Source organism: Hemiscyllium ocellatum, chromosome 47 (assembly GCF_020745735.1).
Source record: "Hemiscyllium ocellatum isolate sHemOce1 chromosome 47, sHemOce1.pat.X.cur, whole genome shotgun sequence".
Taxonomy (NCBI): Eukaryota; Metazoa; Chordata; class Chondrichthyes; order Orectolobiformes; family Hemiscylliidae; genus Hemiscyllium; species Hemiscyllium ocellatum.
Genome location: NC_083447.1, coordinates 3224546 through 3250713, shown reverse-complemented (window position 1 = coordinate 3250713; position 26168 = coordinate 3224546). Strand labels below are relative to the sequence as shown.

Here is a 26168-nt window from a genome sequence, read left to right as displayed (position 1 = left end):
GTGTGTGTGTGAGAGTTGGTTGGTGTGTGAGTTGGTTGGTGTGTGTGAGAGTTGGTTGGTGTGTGAGTTGGTTGGTGTGTGTGAGTGTGAGTTGGTTGGTGTGTGAGTTGGTTGGTGTGTGTGAGTGTGAGTTGATTGGTGTGTGTGTGAGAGTTGGTTGGTGTGTGAGTTGGTTGGTGTGTGTGAGTGTGAGTTGATTGGTGTGTGTGTGAGAGTTGGTTGGTGTGTGAGTTGGTTGGTGTGTGTGAGTGTGAGTTGATTGGTGTGTGTGTGAGAGTTGGTTGGTGTGTGAGTTGGTTGGTGTGTGTGAGTGTGAGTTGATTGGTGTGTGTGTGAGAGTTGGTTGGTGTGTGTGAGTGTGAGTTGGTTGGTGTGTGTGTGAGAGTTGGTTGGTGTGCGCGTGTGTGTGTGAGAGTTGGTTGGTGTGTGTGTGTGTGTGTGAGTTGGTTGGTGTGTGTGCGCGCGCGCGCTGGTTGGTGTGTGTGCATGTGCGTTCTTTGTGACGTTCTCTAATGGAATAAAAATGAGGTTCTTTGGCAGTTTGAAGCTGTCCGCCTGTCATCACGTTGTCCGGGAGGTCCCACTGCTCCCGTTGACCTTCCTGATTGACTGGCCAGCCGCAGGGAGGAACATCTGGGTTAGACTGACCTGAGCTCTGCTGAAAGTCGCTCTCTTCCCACTGCCCCCAATCTGCAGGTTCACTGTGGTCGAATAGCTGGTCTTTATATTCCCTTTCTCTCTGCCCAGCTCCCTGCCAGGCCTCAGAACGTGGCACTGCTCCGTCTGACCGCTGTTAGGGTTGTTGCTCGGAGGGAGAGCCGACCCCACGCCCGTAAACATCTCCCTGTCTCTGTCCTCTGTCTCAGCCTCCTGGCCACACGGAGATGGTCCCACGATGGAGACCGGCTCTGGGCTGATGAGGGGACACATCACAGCATCTAGACCCTCAGTCCACTGGATAGTTTCACCCCTGGCCCGAGGCTGAGGGGGAGAGACAGGGCAGGGCTGCTCCCTGTGCTCCAATCGCCCTTGGGCACAGTCTTTGCCAACACTACCGCCCAACGGGGTGCCCCATTGGTCCTTGACACCAACACAAGAGCTGTTGGCTGTTTGTTGAGTCACTGAGTGGTAGGCCCCAGTTCCCAGGATGGAGGGACAGGGCACTGGGGACATTGCTGTGGTTCTCTGACAGGACAGCAATGGGTCTGAGGATGAGGAGGGCGGCGATTGGCTCTGCCGTCCAGCCCAAGGCGGTGTAGGAGAGCCCGATCTTGAGGAGCTCTGGGAGGGCGATGGAGATGGACACCTGGAGGTGGACATTTCTGGGGAGGTGAAGTCAAGCCTTGTGACAGACACCGGGGAGCGAACCCTGGGCCTGGGGAAGGGCATGGGGCAGAAGACCTCGACTGAGTGACCACGGGTCGGCGAACAGAGTCCCCAGGCGGGGGCTGTTGCCGACGGAGAGGTCAGCGACCGGCCCCTGACCGAGGGCGCCGGATCTTTGGGGCTCTCAGAGCGCAATGGGGGCTGGCGTCTTGGACTGGCGCGAGGCTGAGGGCTGACGGAAAGTTCCGGATCGTCAGCGGACAAGCACAGCTCCGAGCTGACCCCAGGGGAGACCACTGCATCCAGTACCTCTGTGTCTTCCGAGGGGCGCCGTTCCCTGAGTTTTCTGTCAGATTGTGTCGGGAACAAGGAACGACGGGAAGACTCTGGCCAGGGGGATCCAGACGGTGGAGACGGGGAACGCAACCTCGGGGCTGGTTCTGGGACATTCCGATCACCGGGAGAGTGAGGCCTGGAGGGTGTACCTGGCTCCTCGCACCCCCTCAGGGAGGGGTCTCGGTTTGACCAGGATCTGACTGTGGGGGGAGGTAAGCAGACACCGGGGCCGGAGTCTGGAAACTGGGACTGGTCCGCTTTGTCCCAGTGGTAGGCCTGAGGTCCATCAGGCAAAGGTAAGGAATTAACTCTCCCTCTTGGGAACTGAGGCCTGAGGACAGGGAGAGCTGGAGAAGGTGACCGAGGATTTGTAGCCAACAGTGAGGGAGCCTGTCCCGGTGGAGGGCTAGCACGGGGTGGAAGGCAATGGATCGTGGGCCCGATGGCTGGGCACAGTTGGAGGGAGGCAGGCCTCAGATTGCTGAACATTGGCAGTTCTTCACGTGGGTTGGCGCCCATTGTGTCCGGTACCCGCAGACACTGCTGACGTCGATAGGGGGAAGGTGATCGTAGGCGGAGGCTCAGCGAGAGAGGCTGGGTCTCCACACTGTCTCCTGGGATCACGGCACAACAGGGCTTGCCAACTACCCCTGGACCAGGGGAACCTCCCGCCTGGCTCCCAGGCACCGAGGGCGGGCACACCTGCGAGGAGGGGTCTGTCCGCGATGGCAGAGGGGAAGGCGGAGGCTTAGCCTCAGGACCCATGGTGGGCGAGGGTTGGACGGTGTGGGTGGCACGGTCCGGGTTGGCGGTGCCCCTGGAGGACTGCTCCAGTTGCCGGATGGCAGAGGGGGACGGGGACCTGCCCCGGAGGCTGACCCATGGCGGCAGTGAGCAACAGAACTCGGAGCCTCCGCATGCCAGCGGACTGCCAGGCTTGGGCAGAGCAGCCTCGTGAGGGGCACCAGGGACCGGGCACGACAATGAGCGAGCCACTGAGCCCCTGCCCTGATGATCGGCTACACCCTCCTGGTGGTGGGGCTCCTCCAAACCACACCCATGAGGGCGGGGCTCCTCCAAACCACACCCACCAGGGCAGGGCTCCTCCGAACCACACCCACCAGGGCGGGGCACCTCCAAACTACACCTACCTGGGTGGGTCTCCCCAATACCACATCCCTTAGGGCAGAGTTCCCTGACACCACACCCCCTGAGAGCACTGCCCATGTCTGCACTCCCTGGAGCACTGGCAGGGGGGGTCTGTTCCAGAGGGTTACAGAGCAGCAGAGACGGAGGTTGAGAGTGGTCAGGAGTTGGAGGGAGGGATGGCGGAGTTTGTGGGTTTGTCCTCTGGGTGCCTGTTTGTAAGGTTCCCTTCGGTGCCGCATCGGACCAGTCTGAGACCAGAGACTGGTCCATGTGTCTGACCAAGGGCAGTGGGCTGGAACAGCCAGAGAGGGGGGAGGATGCTCTTGGACCTGTCTGGGAGGGGGGAGGAACTGGTCTGGTCTTACACGGGGGGAGTGGGCTGTGCTGAGTGTGAGCCAGACATTCTGAGGTAGGTGACTGCGCTGTGAGAATTGTCGTCATTGAGGGGCCAACTCCAGACACAGGAAGGTTTGCTGAGGAGGAACCAGGGGGTGTGGAAGTCAGTGACGGGGGTCCTGAGCTAATCCGAGTGAAAGAAGGAAGCTCAGCGCTGACCCCAAGAGGCAGCGAGTCAGGGGAGGTAATGTTAGGGGATTGAGGGCTTGTGGGTGAGGAGGTGTCCAGTGAGGAGATGCCCCGTGCTGTTGAGTTGGCTCTTTGTTGTGATGATGCATCTTCTCTGGGATCATGCAGCTGCAGCTTGGAGATTTCAGACTTGGCTTTGGAAACGGAGAGCTGGACAATGTTCTCCTGGGCGTAGAGGAAAGGGGTTGGATCTTGAATGACCACATGTCCAAACGGACCAGGCTGCTGGAGTGCTGTCACTTCATCTGCAAAGGAGAATGTAAATTCAATAAAGATTAAGCATCTAATGATGACCATGAATCCATTATACAGCAGGGTGGCTCAGTGGTAGGTACTGCTCCCTCCCTTGATTCCTCCCTCAGGTGACTGACTGTGTGGAGTTTGCACATTCTCCGTGTGTCTGCGTGGGTTTCCTCCGGTGCTCCGGTTTCTTCCCACAGTCCAAAGATGTGCAGGTTAGGTGAATTGGCCATGCTAAATTGCTCATAGTGTTAGGTGCGTTAGTCAGGGATAAATAATAAATAGTCAGGGTAGAGGAATGTGTCTGGGTAAGTTAGTCTTCGGAGGGTCAGTGTGGACTTGTTGGGCAGTAGGGCATGTTTCCACACTGTAGGGAATCTAATCTGTTGGAAAAACCCATCTGGGGGTTACAGATATAGGGTGGGGGTGTAGGAGCTGGTGAGGGTGACTGCAATAGGGAGAGGGTGTAGGGGCTGGAGGGGGTTACAGAGATAGGGAGAGGGTGTAGGGGCTGGAGGGGGTTACAGAGATAGGGAGGGGCTGCAGGAGGTGACAGAGATTGGGAGGGAGGGTGAGGCTGCATAACCTTCTGGTGAAAGCAAACTATAGAAAATGCTGGGAATCGGAAATAAAACCAGAAATTGCTGGAGAAACTCAAGCAGATCTGACATCATCTCTCAAAAGAGAAACAGAGCTAATGTTTTGAGTCCAGTTTGATTACTTGGAAGATTTCCAGTTCTGTAGGAGTCAATACAGACCTGAAACATTAACTGTGTGTTTCTCTCTCGGGAGATGCTGGCAGACCTGCTTAGTTTCTCCAGCGATTTCTGGTTCAGGGTTTATTCAGTTGAAGCTCAGCTACAGCTGATTTAAGACCGACACCTTCCTAGAGACTGAGAGCTGGGACATGAATGGGGAAAATGTACCTTCAGTAAAGGAACTGGGCGGGAAGGTGATCATTTCCTGAACATAAGCCAATTAGCTGTTTTTAATGGTCTGTAATCTGATGGCAGAGGGAGTGAGGGACCATAATGGGTGCTGCAATTATAGTGTGCAAGGAATCCAAATGACTCCCAATGTGGTTCAAGCCAACATTGACATAACACAAACCATCACCATTATAAACATGGTCAAATCCCAAAATAATCTGTCCCCATTTTCATCAAAAGGAGTGAAGTGTTTAGTGATTTTTGAGCAGATTTGAGGCTCAGGTTGATGATAAGTCTGTAAGTTAGCTCACAGAGCTGGAAGGTTTGGTTTCAGACGTTTCATCACCATGACTAGGGAACATCATCAGGGAGAGTCTCCGTTGAAGCATTGGTGGTATGGCCCATCTCTCTATTTGATGATGTTCCTCAGTCATGGCGACGAAACGTCTAAAAACAAACCTTCCAGCTCAACGAGCTAACTCACAGAAGGAAGTGTTTGAGAGTTGATGTGCTTTATCTTCCTACAGAACCTTTTCACACTTATAATAGCAGGGAGCTGTTAGAATATCCTTAAGTCACTCCCCACCCAAAACCTATGGAGTCTGGGGGTCAATTAGAAATATCAGTAAGAAGAGATTTGTTCAGAGAGAGTATTAATTGCTGTTGAAATCTGGGGAATAGCTGGGAGAGTAACTCCCACATCTCAGACTGAGCTACAGGAATACAGAGAGGCCATTCAGCCCATCGAGTCAGCTTTCCCATTCAACGAGATCATGGCTATCAGATCATCCTCAAATCTACTTCCCTGCCTTTTCCCCATAATCCTCGATTCCCTTCCTGATTAAAAATTCTGATTTAGTTTTTAATACACTTAACAACATAATTTAATTGAATTTTGGAAGAGGGTGGGGAGTGGTTTGGCTGCCCCTCCTGTTCCTATGTTCCCAGCAGCACACTCTGTAAAAAGCTGACAAACAGAATAACATTGATTGCAAAGTGACATTAACACCCCCCCACCCCAGAACAGTGAACTGTCAGTCTTCACTTGCCGAGTCTGGCCTGAGAACGAAGATTGACAGTTAACTGCTGAGGGACAGGAAGGCCATTAGTTGGTTGCTTTAGCTCACCCAGGATCATCCAAGACCCACCTGTGCAGGTGGTAAGACCCCAGTGAGTGGCACCTTGGCTTCCCAATATCCCACCAGACATTACTCACCCCCAGCCTCCAAATCTCTGGTCTCCAGGGGCAGGAGCTGTAAATTGAGGGGCTGGAGTCACCTGGAGTTTGAGGAGAACTGGCTACTGCCTTAACTCAAGGGTGGTACTGAGTGAGTTGGGGATTGGTGTAATGCTGCAGTGACCACTCGCCCATCCCAGAATCAATCAACATGGGGAAGGCTAAAACAATGACGTCTTCACAAGTCCCACTCCAGAGCCAACCACAGAACGGCCAAGCGTTCCAGAGAGTTGGGACGCCACGTTGAGGTTGTACAGGCCATTGGTCCGGCCTTTTCTGGAATACTGTGTCCGGTTCTGGTCACCCTGTTATAGGAAAGAGATTATCAATCTGGAGAGGGTTCAGAAGAGATTTACCAGGATGTTGCCGGGAACAGAAAGTTTGAGTTACAAGGAGAGGCTGGATAGAGTGGAGCGTCGGAGGCTGAGGGGTGACCTTCTCGAGGTTTATAAAATCATGAGGGACATGGATAGGGTGAATGACAGGTGTCTTTTCCCTGGGGTGGGGGAGTTCAAGACTGGGGGGGGCACATTTTAAGGCGAGAGGAGAGAGATTTGAAAAAGGCATGAGGGGCAAATGTTGTGACAGGGAGTGGTTCATGTTTGGAATGAAGTGCCAGAGGAAGTGGTGGGTGTGGGGACAGTTACAATGTCATTTGGATAAGTTCATGGGTAGGAAAGGTTGGGGGGGGGGGGGGATGGGCCAGGAGCAGGGCAGGCGGGACTAGTTGAGATTGGGGTTATGAGCTGAAAAATGTGTTGCTGGAAAAGCGCAGCAGGTCAGGCAGCATCCAAGGAACAGGAGATTCGACGTTTTGGGCATGATTAGATTAGATTACTTACAGTGTGGAAACAGGCCCTTCGGCCCAACAAGTCCACACCGACCCGCCGAAGCGCAACCCACCCATACCCCTACATATACCCCTTACCTAACACTAGGGGCAATTTAGCATGGCCAATTCACCTGACCCGCACATCTTTGGACTGTGGGAGGAAACCGGAGCACCCGGAGGAAACCCACGCAGACACAGGGAGAACGTGCAAACTCCACACAGTCAGTCGCCTGAGGCGGGAATTGAACCCGGGTCTCTGGCGCTGTGAGGCAGCAGTGCTAACCACTGTGCCGCCCTTAAGCCCTTCTTCAGGAATGGCATGGACTGGTTGGGCCGAAGGGTCTGTACCCACGCCGTGTGTCTCTGTCGCAGGGGAGACAGTGCGGCGCCCACACTCAGGGACTCACCGTCAGTTCCCACGTCCACCTCCTCACGGGCTGTGGTCACTCTCAGCCCTGGCCTCGGCCTCCGCCTCCGGGGCTGGTCCTCCGCTCTGGCCTCGGGCTCCAGTTCCCAGATCCTCCGCGGGGTCGCCGCCCTCCTCCTGCCGGCCCGCTGGCCGTACATCTTGGCCAGCACTTGGACCCGGCTCATGATTTTCTCGGGGCTCCGGAAGAGGCAGCGGTGGGGGTCGTCGACCAGGCCGGGGCCGGTCACCCAGCAGGGAGCGCAGGGCGCCCCGTCGTCGCCCAGCGGGCTCTCCCCGGCCTCCCCCTCCGGCCCGTCGGCGGGTGCTTGGGGCAAGTCCGGGGAGGGGCAGAGGTCGGAGTCCTCGAGGATGAGCAGGGCCTCGGTGTGGCCCCCCTGCCGGGGGCCCTTGCTCCCGGCCCCTGCCGCCCGGCAGCGACCCCACGCCTCGTGCCGGTGACAGAAACGTGCCGCCTTTTCCATTTCCCGCCAGACCTTGATCATCTCCGCGGAGGATTTAAACTCCGACAGCTGCGCTCCGGCTTCGGCGGAGGGATTCCGCGGCGGTTCTGCGGCCGCACCGGGCGCTCGGGCCGGGCCCAGCGGGAGCTGGCCGCCCCCCGCGGGGGTGCGGGGCTCCGAGCCGCTGGCCGCCGAGCGGGAGTGACCGGAGGCCTTGCCGCTCGGCCCCTCGGGAATGCTGTCGTGTGCCGTCTGGTAATTAAGGCGGAGGATGGAGTCCCTCACCACGCCGGTGGGGATGAAGGAGATGCTCTCCCTCCGCTGAAGGTAGGACTGGTCGTTGGCCATCTCCGCCGACTCATAATACTTCTTAATCTTCTCGATCAGCAGCCGGTCATTCTCCAGCCGGACCGAGCCCTTTATATCCCCCGTCCCTTCGGCCAAGCCATTGGACTGTCCACCGTTCGCCTCATCCTCCGTCTCCCCCCGGCCGGGACTTTCCGATTTCAGCGCCGCCGGGCAGCCGTTAACTTTGAAACTCTCCTCAGCCCCTGATTGGCTGTCCTCATCCTCGCGGCGGGAGCTGCCCTGGCCCAGAGGTGACCCCTGACCCTCACGAGCAGGGCCTCCACACGCCCGCCTTCCATGAGCGCATGCGCCGACGCCTCGAGAACACGTGCCGACACCTCGAGAACACGTGCCGATACCTCGAGAACACGTGCAGTCACCTCGAGAACATGTGCCGACACCTCGAGAACACGTGCAGTCACCCCCAGAACACATGCCGACACCTTGAGAACACATACAGTCACCTCGAGAACACGTGCCGACACCTCGAGAATACATACAGTGACCTCCAGAACACGTGCCGACACCTCCAGAACACGTGCCAACACCTCGAGAGCACGTGCAGTCACCTCGAGAGCCCTGGGCAGCTCGCCCAGCCTCGTCCACGCCCTGCGTTTGCCTCTGGAGGTCGTTGTCTTCAGACGATTCACTGTTGCAGGTCTGACTTTCCTCCGTTCCGTTAACGTAGGCAATATCCAGCAGTGAAATCCCAGAGACTTCAACATCAGTGTCATCATAAATATCCAGCAGGGAGTCACCCCCGCTCACAGTTCCAAGTTGAAATGAGGGCTCTTCCACAATGGCACCCAGATCTTCAGGGGCTTTCTTCTGCAACAACTCCATGTTCGCAAATATCTGTGCATCGATAAGAGACAGGAAACACAGATTTACTTCAGAAAGTTTCAAGCAATCTTACAGCATTTCCAATTTTGGCAGCAGCTCGATGGGAAAATCCCTTGAAGCTCCTACATGAGCTCCACGCGATTGTGACCACAGCTTATAGTATGATCGATGATCCCTCTATTGTCCTTTCTAGTTCCCCCATCAGCCTCTGCTTCCCTGAGTCCGCACCTCTGCCTTGTACCTCCCCTCAGACCACCCACCCTCCTCCCGCCCACCTGTGCACCCCACGTACACCACCATCTTTGAGCCTGGCGGTGGTGTCTCCCTACGGTCACAGTCTGAGAGTTCTCTTCTCTGCCGCGTACCATCCAGGAATACCCGGCATTGACCCCGTATCTGTCTGCAAGCTGACCCAGCGATTCCTTCAAAATGCACAATCCCAGTTTGAAAAGACAAACTCAAAACAGACAGCGAGCAATTTGAAGAGACTATAGCATCGCCAACCTGTTCCATCTCCAGATCAATGTTGCCAATGCCACCAAATTCTGGACTTTCTTCATACTGCTCCGCATCCTCCTGCTTGTCCGCCCCGCTCTGGGCTATTCGGTCTGGGGGGGCCTCATCTCTGAATGGACAGTCAGGCGTCTCTGGCGAACCCGAGTCTCCAGCCTTGGTTTCCGTGCTGACCTCCATCTCCACCATGCTGGATGCCAGTGTGGTGGCACTACCCAGTAAGCTCAGCGTCTCCATGTTGGAGAGTAAATCATCCTCACTGCCTGTGTACTGGAAACGAGAGGGTACAGACAGGGCTGTCAACACCGACACAGAATGTCCAGAAGAGAAACACGCAGTTCGGCCCATCTGATCCATGCTGGCTCTTATACTTCACACCCTTCCCTCCATCTCACCCAATTAGCATGCCATAGAAATTAGGAATAGGTCATTCAGCCCTTCAAATCTGCTCCATCGTTCAATATGATCATGGCTCTTCATCTGGCTCACTGCCATGTTGCTATTTTATCTCAATCTCCTTTTACTCCATTCACCACAACGTCATTGCCTAGATTAGTCACCTTAACCCCTCCCTGAATATAGAGTCATTGAGCTGTACAGCACGGAAACAGACCCTTCGGCCCAACCCGTCCATGCTGACTTGATATCCCAACCCAATCTAGTCCCATTTGCCAGCACCTGGCCCATATCCCTCCAAACCCTTCCTATTCAAATACCCATCCAAATGCCTTTTTAAATGCTGCAATTTTATCAGCCTTCACCACTTCCTCTAGCAGCTCATTCCATACACGTACCACCCTCTGTGTGAAAAAGTTGCCCCTTAGGTCTCTTTTATATCTTTCCCCTCTCGCTCTAAACCTATGCCCTATAGTTCTGGACTCCCCGACCCCAGGGAAAAGACCTTCTCTAGTTCCCCCCTCTCCATGCCCCTCATGATTTTATAAACCTGGACCCAGTGATCAGGAAATCTCTCAGGTACGTCCAGTAATTTGGCTGGGTGGACCATGCCAATCCATGGGGTCAAACCTTCAGGCAGACTGACTAAGGAGTTCTGGATGGGAGGGAGAGGGCTGGTTATCAAGGGGGTGCGGAGGCTCAGTGGTTAGCACTGCTGCCTCACAGCGCCAGGGACCCGGATTCGATTCCAGTCTTGGATGACTGTCTGTGTGGAGTTTGCACATTCTCCCCGTGTCTGTGTGGGTTTCCTCTGGGTGCTCAGGTTTCCTCCCACAGTCCAGAGGTGTGCAGGTTAGGGTGGATTTGCCGTGATATATTGTCCCATAGTGTCCAGGGATGTGCAGGTTAGGGTGGATTGGCCGTGCTAAATTGTCCCATAGTGTCCAGGGATGTGCAGGTTAGGGTGGATTGGCCGAGCTATATTGTCCCATAGTGTCCAGGGATGTGCAGGTTAGGGTGGATTGGCCGAGCTATATTGTCCCATAGCGTCCAGGGATGTGCAGGTTAGGGTGGATTGGCCATGCTGTATTGTCCCATAGTGTCCAGGGAAGTGCAGGTTAGGGTGGATTGGCCGTGCTAAATTACTCCATAGCGTCCGTGGATGTGCAGGTTAGGGTGGATTGGCCATGCTAAATTGCCCCACAGCGTCCATGGATGTGCAGTTAGGGTGGATTGGCCATGCTAAATTACGCCATATCGTCCGTGGATGTGCAGGTTAGGGTGGATTGGCCATGCTAAATTGCCCCACAGCGTCCATGGATGTGCAGTTAGGGTGGATTGGCCATGCTAAATTACTCCATAGCGTCCGTGGATGTGCAGGTTAGGGTGGATTGGCCATGCTAAATTGCCCCACAGCGTCCATGGATGTGCAGTTAGGGTGGATTGGCCGTGCTAAATTACGCCATATCGTCCGTGGATGTGCAGGTTAGGGTGGATTGGCCATGCTAAATTACTCCATAGCATCCATGGATGTGCAGGTTAGGATGGATTGGCCATGGGTAGGGTGGGGGACTGGGATACTGTTTGGAGGGTCAGTGCGGTCTTGTTGGGCTGAATAGCCTGTTTCCACACTGTAGGGATTCTATGTAGGGAGTGTGTGCTGTAAACAGAACAGGCAAACTGAGAAAGCAGGAACTGGGGGCTCCCTGTCCGTACTGTGCCACGATCTTGTTCCACGTCAATTACAGGAAGAGTAATGATGCCTCCAATAACAGAGAGGCAGTGTCGCTGGGTAGAGTCACGCATCCGTGTGATTGGATCAACCGAGAATATGTCCCATCCTGAAGTGAAGGTCAGCGTGGTGATGGACTGAGAGAGAGATTGATTTCTGCCTGTTCCTAAAAATTAAGTCAGGTCAGATAACTTGATGCCAAGCAAGTACATAGTTCCCAAACTAAGGAAGTTTTTTTTCCCTCCAGTATTTTGGTCTAAAGGTTCAGAGGTCATCCGACGCCAGGTTACAGTCCAACAGGTTTATTTGAAATCACAAGCTTTCGGAGCGCTGTCCCTGGAAGTGGACTCCACCTAAGGAAGGAGCAGCTGGTAATTTTAAATATACCTGTTGGGACTATAACCTGGTATTGATGGGCTGAATGGCCTACATCTTACAATCTTGTGACGGTGACACTCGAACAAGGCCAAGAGGAAATAGAGTCCGAACTCTCTTACCTTCAGCTGTGCTCCTGTTCCCAGATGTAGGAGAGAGAGGCAAGGAGAGAGGAAACAAAAACTATTGTTAGTGCCTGACCTTCCTGATGGCTCTCAGTCACCACCATTGGCTGCTCTCCCCCTCCCCTGAAGGCATGAGGCACCACATCCTCCTGCCGGGGAAATTCCAGGTCGATGGGTGGGAACTCCATCCCCTCACCCCCTGAACCCCCACCACACCCAGCTCGTTAAATATCTGGGAGAGGAGCCGAGACTCGGTCTTCCACACACCCGACATCAACCCTCCTGCGGGTCAGATCTGGGGAATGGAAACCTGAGCAACAACAACAACTCACATTTACATACTGCCTTCAAGTAGAGGGAGAATCACGGAGGTGAGAGAAATGGGTCGGCAGCCAATCAAAAACAGCCCTCACCTGGGGAGAGGCTGACTCCGTGAGGTCTAAGGAGGGTGTCGGGGAGAAGGGGGAGGTGGAAGAGAGCAGAGGAATTTAGGGAGAGAATTCAACCCTACGTGGGCTCAACACTTAAACGGTTGGGATGGGAGGGAGGGGGGAGAAAGGGAGGGAGAGTGGGAGAAAGTGGGGGCAGGGAGGGAAAGTGACAGAAAGAGAAAGATAGAGAGTGACAGAGAGTGAGAGGGTGGGTGGGTGAGAGGGTGAGAGAAAGGAAAGAGTGTGGGGGGGGAGACAGAGAGGGAGAGACAAAGGGAGAGAGAGAGGATGAGAGACAAAATGGAGGAGCAGATGAAGCTGGAGAGGGGGGAGGAGTGAGGAGAGGGAGAGAGTGGGAGAAAGGAAAGAGGGAGGAGGGGAAGAGAAAGGGAGACTGGGGAGAGAGTGAGAGGTGGGGAGAGAGAGGCATTGCATGGAGTCTTGGTAATGGGTGTGGGGGTTTGATTGAGAGGGCAGGGAGCATATGGTGTGGTAGTGGGGAGCTCCCACCTGAGAGGGCTTCATGGTCCCTCAACAAACAAAAGCAGGACCCACATTTCTATTGGGCCTTTTGGCACCGTGACCATCAGAGACATCTCCAACCACCTAACGGCCAATGAATGGGATGTTAACACCGGAAGTGCAACTGCAGCTATTCTGCACTTGGCAACATCTCCCTCTCCGTATCTGAGGAAGGGTGATGGAGGGAGTGCAGCGAAGTTTTCCTGGACTGATTCCCGGAACAGTGGGACTGACAGATGGAGAGAGACTGGATCAGTTAGGACTGTGCTCACTGGAGCTGACAACATGTGGGACGGAATCTCATAGAAACGTATAAAATTCGAACAGGACCGAGCAGGGTTACTGCAGGAAGGATGAGCTCAGTGACTAGGGAATCCAGAACCAGGGAGTCACAGTCTAAGGATACGGGGTCAGCCATTTTGGACTGAGCTGAGAACTGTCTTCATCCAGAGAGTGGGGAGCCTGTGGAATTCTCTGCCACAGGAAAACAGAACATTGAATGTTTTCAAGAAGGAGTTAGAGATAGTTCTTGGGGCAGCACAGTGGCTCAGTGGTTAGCACTGCTGCCTCACAGCACCAGGAACCTGGCTTCAATTCCCACCTCGTGTGACTGACTGTGTGGAGTTTGCACATTCTCCCCGTGTCTGTGTGGGTTTCCTCCGGGTGCTCCGGTTTCCTCCCACAGTCCAAAGATGTGCACGTCAGGGTGGATTGGCCGTGCTAAATTGCTCATAGTGTTAGGTGCATTAGTCAGGAGTAAATATAGGATAGGGGAATGAGCCTGGGTGGGTTACTCTTCGGAGGGTCAGTGTGGACTTGTTAGGCCAAAGGGCCTGTTTCCACCCTATGGGGAATCTAATCTAAAGGGATCAGAGATATGGGGGGGAATGTGGCACCTGATTTGGATGATTCACCATGATCGTACTGAGTGGGGCAGCAGGCTCAAAGGGCGAAATGGTCTCCTCCTGCTCTGATTTTATTTATTTTCGATTTGTTTGTTTTTTAACGATGATGGAACTTTAATCCTTTTATATTAAAGATACTTTCCAAAATGTTGCCTCATTCTCTGGAGAATATAGTTACCGGTCACAGATCAAGACCTGCAGGATTTCAGCATATTCTCGATGGCTGGAGAACGTGTATTACAAAATATTTTATGAGCAGATGAGGGTAAAGCTCATTTTGTCAGGTATGTGTTGTCATTTTGCATTTGCCTTTCCTTCCTCACCACCCCCCTCTCCCCGCCCCTGCTTCCATACTCCCTAGCCTCTCTGTCTCCCTCTGACATGCAAATGTGAGTCATGTGAGGGGCAAGTGGAGGACATCTTAATTTGATCTAATTTGATTCTTGTTGTCACAGTTCTGGGTCACCCACGTTACAGGAATGATTTGGAGATGCCGGTGTCAGACTGGGGTGTACAAAGTTAAAAAACACACAACACCAGGTTATAGTCCAACAGGTTTATTTGGAAGCACTAGCTTTTGGAGCGACGCTCCTTCATCAGGTGGTTGTGGAGACCACAACCGAAAGCTAGTGCTTCCAATTAAACCTGTTGGACTATAACTGGGTGTTGTGTGATTTTTAACATTACAGGAAGGATGTGGCGGCTTAGGAGAGGGTGCAGAAGGGGTTTACCAGGATGCTGCCTGGATTAGAGGGTATGAACTATAAGGAGGGGCTACACAAACACAGGCTGTTTTCTCTGGAGCAGCAGAGGATGAGGGGAGACTGGATAGAAGTCTATAAAATGATGAGATACGTAGATAAGGTTGACGGTCAGAACCTTTTCCCAGAGTTGAAATGTCTAATACTATGGGGCATGGATTTAAGGTGAGAGAGGGAAAGTTCAAAAGGAGATGTGAGGGACAAGGTCAAGATTAGAGTGGTGCTGGAAAAGCGCAGCAGGTCAGGCAGCATCTGAGGAGCAGGAAAAATTGACATTTCAGGCAAAAGCCCTTCGTCAGGAATGAGGCCTCAGGATGAAGGGCTCCTGCCCGAAATGTCGATTTTCCTGCTCCTCGGATGCTGCCTGACCTGCTGTGCTTTTCCAGCACCACTCTAATCTTGACTCTGATCTCCAGCATCTGCAGTCCTCACTTGGCCTGATATGGACCAAGGGCAGGCAGAAGGGATTAGTTTAACTTGGCGTCAGGTTTAGCACAGCATTGTGGGCCGAAGGGCCTGTTCATGTGCTGTACTGTTCTATCTGCTGAGGTACAGAGAACAGTGTGGTTTTGTGTGCTGTACAGGTAGATGGTACCCCACAAACCCTGCACAGGGGAGCAGATTTTGTCATTTGGTGTTAAATTCTGAACTTCCTATTACTTTGATTTTTTTCTAAGATAGTTCCCTAAGCATTTGCAAACCAGAACCTGTACCCTTGTACCTAAGAGCAACCGCACTTGTGTGAGGACACATGACAGTAAACTTAATCCAGTCATTCACTGTCTGACAGAGCCCGCCCTTCATGTTGACAAAGATTGGTACCAAATGCACTCTCCCCACAGACAGCACCCAAGTCCTGAGATGCAGGGAGTGATCAGTGTGGGCAGCTTGCTGGAGCAGACAAAGGCTGGATTGCTATCTAATACTGAAATAAATCACAACCTGAATTCAAAGCCGGTGAAATTCACTGAACAGTTCATTTGCAAGTTCACATCAAAGGGCCTTGTGTTTGATACAGAGAGCATCACCTCTAAAGAGGTGACCGTGTAATCAAACAGCAGCAGCCGAACCCGGACAGACCCTCCCTCGCTCCCTTATAATGGCGGCCACATCAATACAGCAAAGTGCGTCAGATAAAGATCAGAAAGCAGTGATGATCAAAGCTGTTTCTCTAATGGAGTTTTACTCTCAGAGCAAACCACTTCCAGAATCTCTGCTTCTTTAATTCTGCGGATTACAACGGTGTTCATTTGCACTGACCTTTTGACAATCAAACAAAACAAAATAAAACCCCAGCAGGGAAGGGGACAGGGTAACAAAGCCAAGCAGTATTTGGTCATTTATTGAGCCATCAGGCTTTTTACAGCACAGAGTGAGGCCCTTCGGTCTATCGTGTCTAGACTGGTCATCATCAATTCTCATCCCATTTCCCATTGCTTGAACGTTTCAAGTCTTTATCTCAATACCGCTTTTTCCATTAATCATTCATGGGATGAGGGTGTCACTGACTCGGCAGCATTTACTGCCTGTCCTTAGCTGCCTGAGCGGCACGGTGGCTCAGTGGTTAGCACTGCTGCCTCCCAGCACCAGGGACGTGGATACGATTCCAGCCTTGGGTGACTGTCTGTGTGGAGTTTGTACATTCTCCCTGTGTCTGCGTGGGTCTCCTTCCACAATCCAAAGATGTGCAGGTCATGTGAATTGGCCACGTTAAACTGCCCATAGTATTAGGTGCATTAGTCAGAGGGAATTGGGTCTGGATGTTACTCTTCGGAGGGTCAGTGTGAACTTGTTGGGCCAAATGGCCTGTTTCCACGCTGCAAGGAATCTAATCTTAAATATCCCAAGCGTTCTTGCCTTTCTCAGGTACTGAGTTCCCAGATTCCGACCATCCTCTGGGTGAAAAGCATTTTCCTCAAATTCCGTCTGACCTTCCTGCTCCTTACCTGAACCTCTGTCCCCTGCTCACTGACCCCTTCACCGAGGGGAGAAAGGTGTCACCCTATCGATCCAGTATATGTCCCTGAGAACTTTATACACCTCAATCGGATCCCAACCCCTCCACCTCGCAATGTACACAACAAAGTTCAGGAGACCCCGTACTGAACCCTGGGGAACACAGCTGGACACACAATACCAGGCACAAAACCATCCGAGAGGTGTGGGGGACATTGTTTCCTCAGGGGAGAATGTGGGGACACTGTGTAAAATTCAGCCTCATCCAAGTCAGGTCAGGAAAGGGATTTCCCGCAGAAGGTCATCAGTCTTTGGAACTCCATCCCTGAACAACTGGTGGAAAGTAGAGTCCTTGAATATTTTTATGGCAGAGGGAGAGAAATTCTTAGCCAGTAAGAGACTGATCAGGGTTAACAGGAATGTGGACGCCATCCTCCGACAGTGCGGTGCTCCCTCAGCACTGACCCTCTGACAGTGCCCACTCCCTCAGCACTGACCCTCCGACAGTGCGGCACTCCCTCAGCACTGACCCTCCGACAGTGCGGCACTCCCTCAGCACTGACCCTCCGACAGTGCGGCACTCCCTCAGCACTGACCCTCCGACAGTGCGGCACTCCCTCAGCACTGACCCTCCGACAGTGCGGCACTCCCTCAGCACTGACCCTCCGACAGTGCGGCACTCCCTCAGCACTGACCCTCCGACAGTGCCCACTCCCTCAGCACTAGGGTTTGGGGGTCAGCCTGGATTGTTTGCCCTGTCTCCGAATGTGTGATTTAATTCCCTCAGAGCAAATGTCGTGATGAGAAAAATTCAAACAACTGCAAAAGTCTGGTCAGTTGAAGAATGGTTTCCTCGGCAACCTGAACAGATTGATATTTAATTCTGAGCTGAACGAGGATTGAATAAAATGAAGCCAATTTGAAGGAGTACATTTCTTTGTTTATCTCCAAGCTCCCCAGTTTGGCGTTTTATCACACCGTGCAGTGTTTGGAAGGTATTTTAACTGATGAGAAAATAAAGGGTAAATATTTATCATCCTCAGAATAGTTCTGAACCTTTTGGATGTGGTTTGCTGTGGTTTTAATTTGACCTTTGCACTCGATGTGTGTCACACCGTTGCCAGACATCTGTTTGCTCAGGCCTGAATCAAATCTATTTGTCAGGCTGAAAGCTTTGCCTTTTTCTAGCGCCTGTCCTGTCCCCGGGATGATTGATATCACTGTGTCCAGAACTCTCATGATGCCGGAAATGGAACCAATGTACATCCTGCAGCATCCAAGGCCAGCGTTGTTCAGGAGTTGACGACCCCCTGTTACGTTGGACTGACTAATGTCCCCCTGGGAAGACCCTCCAACCCCAGGGCATCAATGTGTATTTCACCTGTATCCTCATCTCCCCTCCCCCCACCTTACCCAAGCTTGAACCCTCCAACTCGGCACCACTCTCTTGAATGGTCCTACTTGTCCATCTTCCTTTCTACCTTTCCACTTCACCCTCCTCTCCGAGCTGTCACCTTCTCCCCACCTTCATCAACCTATCGCCTTCTCAGCATCTCAACCCCACAGCCCTCATCCCTCCCATTTATCTCTCAGCCCCCTTGCCCCCACCCCGAGATTCCTGATGAAGGGCTTATGACTGAAACGTTGATTCTCCTGCCCCTCGGATGCTGCCTGACCTGCTGTGCTTTTCCAGCAACACACTCTCGACTCTGAGTTCCAATATCTGCGGTCCTCACTTTCCCCACCTCCAGAGGGAGTGAGATACCATCACAGCTGAGATATCTGGATAGTACTCAGTGACAGTGCCCAGGAGGAGGGGATCTCGGGGAGAGGCTAAGGTACAGGCATAAGACCCAGCATTGCCACATCTGGGGATGTGAATGAGCATCATTACTAACTAACCCACAGACTGACTTCACGGGGAGAATGAGGAGCTGAGTGGGAGCAGGGAGAGTGAGGAGCTGAGTGGGAGAGGAGAGAGGAAGGAACTGAGTGGGAGAGTGAGGAGCTCAGTGGGAGAGGGGAGAGTGAGGAGCTGAGTGGGAGAGGGGAGAGTGAGGAGCTGAGTGCAAGCAGGGAGAGTGAGAAGCTGAGAGGGAGAGGGGAGAGTGAGGAGCTGAGAGGGAGAGGGGAGAGTGAGGAGCTGAGAGGGAGAGGGGAGAGTGAGGAGCTGAGAGGGAGAGGGGAGAGTGAGAAGCTCAGTGGGAGAGGGGAGAGTGAGGAGCTCAGTGGGAGAGGGGAGAGTGAGGAGCTCAGTGGGAGAGGGGAGAGTGAGGAGCTCAGTGGGAGAGGGGAGAGTAAGGAGCTGAGTGCAAGTGGGGAGAGTGAGGAGCTGAGTGAGAGAGGGGAGAGTGAGGAGCTCAGTGGGAGAGTGAGGTGCTGAGGGGGCGGGGGAGAGTGAGGGGCTGAGTGGGAGAGTGAGCTGAGTGGGAGCGGGGAGAGTGAGGAGCTGAGTGGGAGCAGGGAGAGTGATTAGTTGAGAGGGAGCGGGGTGAGTGAGGAGCTGAGAGGGAAAGGGGAGAGTGAGGAGCTGAAAGGGAGAGGGGAGAGTGAAGAGCTGAGTGCGAGTGTGGAGAGTAAGGAGCTGAGTGGGAGGGGGAGAGTGAGGAGCTGAGTGAGAGAATGAGGTGCTGAGGGAGTGAGGGGCTGAGTGGAAGAGTGAAGAGCTGAGGGAGAGAAGGGAGAGTGAGGAGCTGAGTGGGAGCGGGGAGAGTGACAAGCTGAGTGGGAGAAGGGAGAGTGAGGAGCTCAGTGGGAGAGGGAAGAGTGAGGAGTTGAGAGGGAGCGGGGTGAGTGAGGAGCTGAGTGGGAGAAGGGAGAGTGAGGGGCTCCGTGGGAGCAGGGAGAGTGAGCTGCTGAGGGGGAGTGGGGCGAGAGGAGCTGAGTGGGAAAGGGGAGAGTGAGGGTCTCAGTGGGAGAGTGAGGGGGAGAGGGGAAAGTGAGGGGTTGAGTGGGAGAGGGGAGTGTGAGGAGCTCATTGGGAGAGTGAGGAGCTCAGTGGGAGTGGAGAGAGTGAGGATCTGAGTGTGAGTCGGGAGAGCAAGGAGCTGAGAGGGAGAGTGAGGAGCTCTGTGGGACTGGCGAGAGTGAGGAGTTGAGAGGGAGTGGGGAGAGTGAGGACCTGAGTGGGAGCGGGAAGAGTGAGGAGCTCAGTGGGAGAGTGAGGAGCTCAGGGGGAGAGTGGAGAGTGAGGAGCTGAGTGGGAGCAGGGAGAGTGAGGAGCTGATAGGGAGAGGGGAGAGAGAGGTGCTGAGAGGGAGAGTAAGGAGCTTTGTGGGACTGGCTAGAGTGAGGAGTTGAGAGGGAGCGGGGTGGGTGAGGAGCTGAGTGGGAGAGTGAGGAGCTGAGTGGGAGAGGGGAGAGTGAGGAGCTGAGGGGGAGAATGAGGAGCTGAGTGGGAGGAAACAGTGAGAAGCTGAGTGGGAGAGGGGAGAGTAAGGAGCTGAGTGGGAGAGGGGAGAGTGAGGATCTGAGTGGGAGAGTGAGGAGCTCAGTGGGAGCAGGGAGAGTGAGGAGCTCAGTGGGAGAGGGGAGAGTGAGGAGCTCAGTGGGAGAGGGGAGAGTAAGGAGCTGAGTGGGAGAGGGGAGAGGGAGAGGGGAGAGTGAGGAGCTGAGAGGGAGAGGGGAGAGTGAGGATCTGAGTGGGAGAGTGAGGAGCTCAGTGGGAGCAGGGAGAGTGAGGAGCTCAGTGGGAGAGGGGAGAGTGAGGAGCTCAGTGGGAGAGGGGAGAGTAAGGAGCTGAGTGGGAGAGGGGAGAGGGAGAGGGGAGAGTGAGGAGCTGAGAGGGAGAGGGGAGAGTAAGGAGCTGAGTGAGAGAGGGGAGAGTGAGGAGCTGAGAGGGAGAGGGGAGAGTGAGGAGCTGAGAGGGAGAGGGGAGAGTGAGGAGCTGAGAGGGAGAGGGGAGAGTGAGGAGCTGAGAGGGAGAGGGGAGAGTGAGGAGCTCAGTGGGAGAGGGGAGAGTAAGGAGCTGAGTGGGAGAGGGGAGAGTAAGGAGCTGAGTGCAAGCGGGGAGAGTGAGGACCTGAGTGAGAGAGGGGAGAGTGAGGAGCTGAGGGGGCGGGGGAGAGTGAGGGGCTGAGTGGGAGAGTGAGCTGAGTGGGAGCGGGGAGAGTGAGGAGCTGAGTGGGAGCAGGGAGAGTGATTAGTTGAGAGGGAGCGGGCTGAGTGAGGAGCTGAGAGGGAAAGGGGAGAGTGAGGAGCTGAAAGGGAGAGGGGAGAGTGAAGAGCTGAGTGCGAGTGTGGAGAGTAAGGAGCTGAGTGGGAGGGGGAGAGTGAGGAGCTGAGTGAGAGAATGAGGTGCTGAGGGAGTGAGGGGCTGAGTGGAAGAGTGAAGAGCTGAGGGAGAGAAGGGAGAGTGAGGAGCTGAGTGGGAGCGGGGAGAGTGACAAGCTGAGTGGGAGAAGGGAGAGTGAGGAGCTCAGTGGGAGAGGGAAGAGTGAGGAGTTGAGAGGGAGCGGGGTGAGTGAGGAGCTGAGTGGGAGAAGGGAGAGTGAGGGGCTCCGTGGGAGCAGGGAGAGTGAGCTGCTGAGGGGGAGTGGGGCGAGAGGAGCTGAGTGGGAAAGGGGAGAGTGAGGGTCTCAGTGGGAGAGTGAGGTGCTGAGGGGGAGAGGGGAGAGTGAGGGTCTCAGTGGGAGAGTGAGCTGCTGAGGGGGAGTGGGGCGAGAGGAGCTGAGTGGGAAAGGGGAGAGTGAGGGTCTCAGTGGGAGAGTGAGGTGCTGAGGGGGAGAGGGGAAAGTGAGGGGCTGAGTGGGAGAGGGGAGTGTGAGGAGCTCATTGGGAGAGTGAGGAGCTCATTGGGAGAGTGAGGAGCTCAGTGGGAGTGGAGAGAGTGAGGATCTGAGTGGGAGCGGGAAGAGTGAGGAGCTCAGTGGGAGAGTGAGGAGCTCAGGGGGAGAGTGAGGAGCTGAGTGGGAGCAGGGAGAGTGAGGAGCTGATAGGGAGAGGGGAGAGAGAGGTGCTGAGAGGGAGAGTAAGGAGCTTTGTGGGACTGGCTAGAGTGAGGAGTTGAGAGGGAGCGGGGTGGGTGAGGAGCTGAGTAGGAGAGTGAGGAGCTGAGGGGGAGAATGAGGAGCTGAGTGGGAGGAGACAGTGAGAAGCTGAGTGGGAGAGGGGAGAGTAAGGAGCTGAGTGGGAGAGGGGAGAGTGAGGATCTGAGTGGGAGAGTGAGGAGCTGAGTGGGAGCAGGGAGAGTGAGGAACTCAGAGGGAGGGTGAGAGTGAGGGGGAGAGGGGCTGAGTGGGAGAGTGAGGAGATGAGGGGGAGAGGGGAGAGTGAAGAGCTGAGTGAGGAGGTGAGGGAGAGTGAGGAGCTGAGGGGAGAGTGATGATCTGAGTGGGAGAGGGGAGAGTGACGAGGTGAGGGGAGAGTGAGGAGCTGAATGGAAGAGAGGTGAGTGAGGAGCGGAGAGGGAGTGAGGGGAAAGTGAGGATCTGAGTGGGAGAGGAGAGAATGAGGATCTGAGGGGGAGAGTGAGGACCGGAGGGGGAGTGAGGGGTGAGTGAGGATCTGAGTGGGAGAGGGGAGAGTGACGAGGTGAGGGGAGAGTGAGGAGCTGAATGGGAGAGGGGGGAGTAAGGAGCTGAGAGGGAGTGAGGGGAAAGTGAGGATCTGAGGGGGAGTGTGAGGACCAGAGGGGGAGTGAGGAGCTGAGTGGGAGAGGGGAGAGTGAGGATCTGCGTGGGAGAAGGGGGAGGGAGGAGCCGAGGGGGAGTGAGGAGGTGAGTGGGGGAGGGGAGTGTGAGGAGCTGAGGGGGCGTGAGTGGAGAGTGAGGAGCTGAGTGGGGGAGGGGAGAGTGAGGAGCTGAGAGGGAGAGGGGAGAGTAAGGACCTGAGTGGGGGAGAGTGAGGAGCTGAGAGGGAGAGTGAGGAGCTCTGGGGGACTGGCGAGAGTGAGGAGCTGAGGGGAGAGTGAGGAGCTGAGTGGGAGTGGGGAGCTGAGGGGAGAGTGAGGAGCTGAGTGTGAACTGATATATTTGGGCAGCTACTGATTTTTCTCCTTTTTTATTGTGTGATTGGTAAAAAAAATTTTTTTTTCATTTATGTATTATTTGATATTATAGTTCGACTAAGTTAAGCTTAAGAGTAAAAATGGCAGGAGATCTCAGACCCATGTTATGCTTCTCTTGCTCAATGAGAGAGCTCAGGGACACGGCTGATGTCCGTGACTCCTTCACGTGCAGGAAGCGTGTCCAGTTGCAGCTCTTGTTAGACCGCATGCTGGCTCTGGAGCTGCGGATGGACTCACTTTGGAGCATCTGCAACTCTGTGGAGGATGTGAATTGCACATTCATCGAAGTGGTCACACCGTGGATTAGGATTGCTGAGGGAGAAAGGGAATGAGTGACCAAAAGGCAGGGAAATAGGAGGAAGGCAGTGCAGGTGTCCACTGCAGTCATCTCTCGATTACCGTTTTGGATACTGTTGGGAGAGGCGGCTCACCAAGGGAAGGCGGCAGTAACCAGGTTCATGGCACCGTGGCTGGCTCTGAAGGGTGGGATAAAAGAGTGGAATGGCTATTGTCATGGGGGATTCCGTTGTAAGGGGAGTGGATAAGCGATTCTGTGGTCAAGACAAGACTCCCGAATGGTATGTTGCTTCCCAGGTACATGGGTCAGGGACGCCTCAGATTGCCTGCAGAACATTCTGAAGGGGGAAGGTGAACAGCCAGCTGTCATGGTGCATACAGGCACCAACGATATCGGTAAAAAAATGGGATGAGGTCCTACAAGCAGAATTTAGGGAGTTAGGAGTCATCTTAAAAAGTAGGACCTCAGAAATAGTAATCTAAGGATTGCTACCAGTGCTAGTCAGAGTAGAAATGAAAGAATATTCAGGGTGAATGCGTGGCTGGGGGACATGGGAGGATTACAAATTGGACGCTTGACACTTGAGCAGGACTGGAACCAATGTCCTAGGGGGGGCTTTTGCTAATACTGTTGGGGACAGTTTAAATTAGTGCTGAAGGGGATGAGAACCAAATGAGGTGATTAGTAGACAGGAAGGAGGCAGTAACTAAAGCCTGTAAGGAACTAGATAATGAAGTCAGAGTGACTAAGGGGAAGAGTAGGCAGGGAGCAGATGATGAATGCAGAGGGACTGGTGGTCTGAGGTGCATTTGTTTCATGTGAGAAGTGTAGTAGGTAAGGCAGATGAACTTACAGCTTGGATTACTACCTGGGAGTATGATGGTATTACTATTACTGAGACTTGGTTCAGGGAAGGACATGATTGGTAACTAAATATCCCAGGATGCTTCAGGCAGGAGAGAGAGGGAGGTAACGGAGGTGGAGAAGTTGCATTACTGGTCAGAGAGGATATCATAGCTGTGCTGAAGGAGGGCACTATGGAGGACTCGAGGAGTGAGGCAATATGGACAGAGCTCAGAAATAGGAAGGGTGTGGTAACAATGTTGGGGTTGTATTACAGGCCTCCCAACAGCGAGCGGGAGATAGAGGTACAAATATGTAAACAGATTTTGGAAAGACGGAAGAACAACAGGATAGTGGCGATAGGAGATTTTAATTTTCCCAACATTGACTGGGATTCACTTAATGTTAGAGGTTTAGATGAAGCAGAATTTGTAAGGGGCATCCAGGAGGGTTTTCTAGAGCAGTATGTAAATAGTCCAACCCCGGAAGGGGCCATACCGGGCCTGGTGTTGGGGAATGAGGTCATGTCTTACCAACTTTATAGAATTCTTTGAAGAGGTGAGAAAGTTGATTGATGAGGGAAGGGATATAGATGCTATATACATGGACTTCAGTAAGGCGTTTGATGAGGTTCCCCATGGTAGGCTGATGGAGAAGGTGAAGTCACATGGGGTCCGGGTTGTTTTAGCTACATAGATAGAGAACTGGCTGGGCAACAGGAGACAGAGTGCAGTAGTGGCAGGGAGTTTCTCAAAATGGAGATCTGTGACCAATGGTGTTCCACAGGGATCCGTGCTGGGACCACTGTTGTTTGTGATATATAGAAATGATCTTGAGAAAGGTATGGATTGTCCGATTGACATGTTTGCAGATGACACTAAGATTGGTGGAGTAGCAGACAGTGAAGGGGGCTGTCAGAGAATGCAGTAGTTTATGGATAGACTGGACAGTTGGAGAGAAATGGCAGATGGAGTTCAATCCAGACAAGTGCAAGGTGATGCATTTTGGAAGATGCAATTCCAGAGCGAACTATACAGTAAATGGAAAAGTCGTGGGGGAAAATTGATGTACAGAGAGATCTAGGTGTTTAGGTTCATTGTTCCCTGAAGGTGGCAACACAGTGAGTGGTCAAGAAGGCATACGGCATGCTTCCCTTCATTGGACGGGGTACTGAGTACAAGAGTTGGCAGGTCATGTTACAATTGTATAAGACTTTGGTTCAGCCACATTTGGAATACTGCGTGCCGTTCAGGTCACCACATTCCCAAAAGGATGTGGGTGCTTTGGAGATGGAGCAGAGGAGGCTGACCAGGATGTTGCCTGGTATGGCGGGTGTAGTTATGAAGAGAGGTTGAGTAGATTAGGATTATTTTCTTTAGAAAGACGAAGGTTGAGGGGGGGATATGAATGTGGTGAGGTCTACAAAATCATGAGAGGTATAGCCAGGGTGGATATCAAGAAACCTTTTCCCAGAGTGGGAAGGGGGACTCAATTACTAGGGGTGATGAGTTCAAGACGAGAGGGGAAAGGTTTAGGGGAGATATGCGTAGAAAGTTCTTTACGCAGAGGGGTGGTGGGGGCCTGGAACACGTTGCCAGCGGAGGTGATGGGGGGGAATGATAGTGTAAATTGAGATGTATCTAGATAGACACATGAATGGGCAGGGAGCGGGGGATACAGATCCTTAGAAAAGAGGTGACAGGTTTAGATGGAAGAGCTGGATCAGCACAAGCCTGAAGGGCCGAAGAGCCTGTTCCTTAGCTGTAATGTTCTTTGTTCTTAGTACAGCACAGTAGAGGCCCTTTGGCCCTGGATGTTGTGTCGATCTCCAAGCTGAATATTTTCCATCTATGACCACCCTCTGTCTTCTATGGGCTAGCCAATTCTGTATCCAGACAGTCAGGTTTCCCATTATCCTATGCCTCCTTACTTTCTGAAAAAGCCTACCATGGGGAACCTTATCAAATCCATATAAACCATATCCACTGCTCTCCCTTCATCAATGTGTTTTGTCACATCCTCAAAGAATTCAATAAGATTTGTGAGGCATGACCTGCCCCTCAAAGCCATGCTGGCTATCTGAAACTATGACTTTCCAAGTAATCATAAATCCTGTCTCTCAGAATCTTCTCCAATACTTGCCAACCACTGACGTAAGACTGACTGGTCTGTAATTTCCAGGATTATCTCTATTCCCTTTCTTGAACAAGGGAATAACATTTGCCACCCTCCAATCATCTGGCACTATTCTAGTAGACAGTGAGGACGTAAAGATCATCGGTAATGGCGCAGCAATCTCTTCCCTCACTTCCTGTAATAACCTAGGGTATATCCCGTCGGACCCAAGGGATTTATGTAATGTTATGCTTTTCAAAATCTTCAGCACATCCTCCTTCCTAACATCAATCTGTTTGAGCAGATCAGTCTGTTTCACACTGTCCTCAGAAATGTCAAGGTCCCTCTCAGTAGTGAAGACTGAAACAAAGTACTCATTAAGGACCTCCCCTACTTCCTCTGATTCCAGGCACAAAATCCCACCAGTTCAAAGTTTGGGAGAAGATTTGAAGCTCGGGTGCTCGTTGTGGTTCTGTTCGCCGAGCTGGGAATTT

The 26168-nt window shown here is 53.3% G+C and overlaps 1 protein-coding gene across 1 annotated transcript in view; it reads right to left on the bottom strand.

Moving 5' to 3' along the window:
- Positions 1–559: 559 nt before the first annotated feature.
- Positions 560–26168, bottom strand: part of plekhg2 (pleckstrin homology domain containing, family G (with RhoGef domain) member 2) — a 132494-nt gene continuing 106885 nt past the window's right edge. Inside the window, exons 15-17 of the mRNA XM_060856007.1 lie at positions 9200–9504; positions 7042–8707; positions 560–3641 (exon numbers count right to left, since the gene is read on the bottom strand). Of these exons, the coding sequence (XP_060711990.1) occupies positions 562–3641; positions 7042–8707; positions 9200–9504 (5051 nt within the window). The 3' untranslated portion in view covers positions 560–561. The remainder of the gene's footprint in view (positions 3642–7041; positions 8708–9199; positions 9505–26168) is intronic.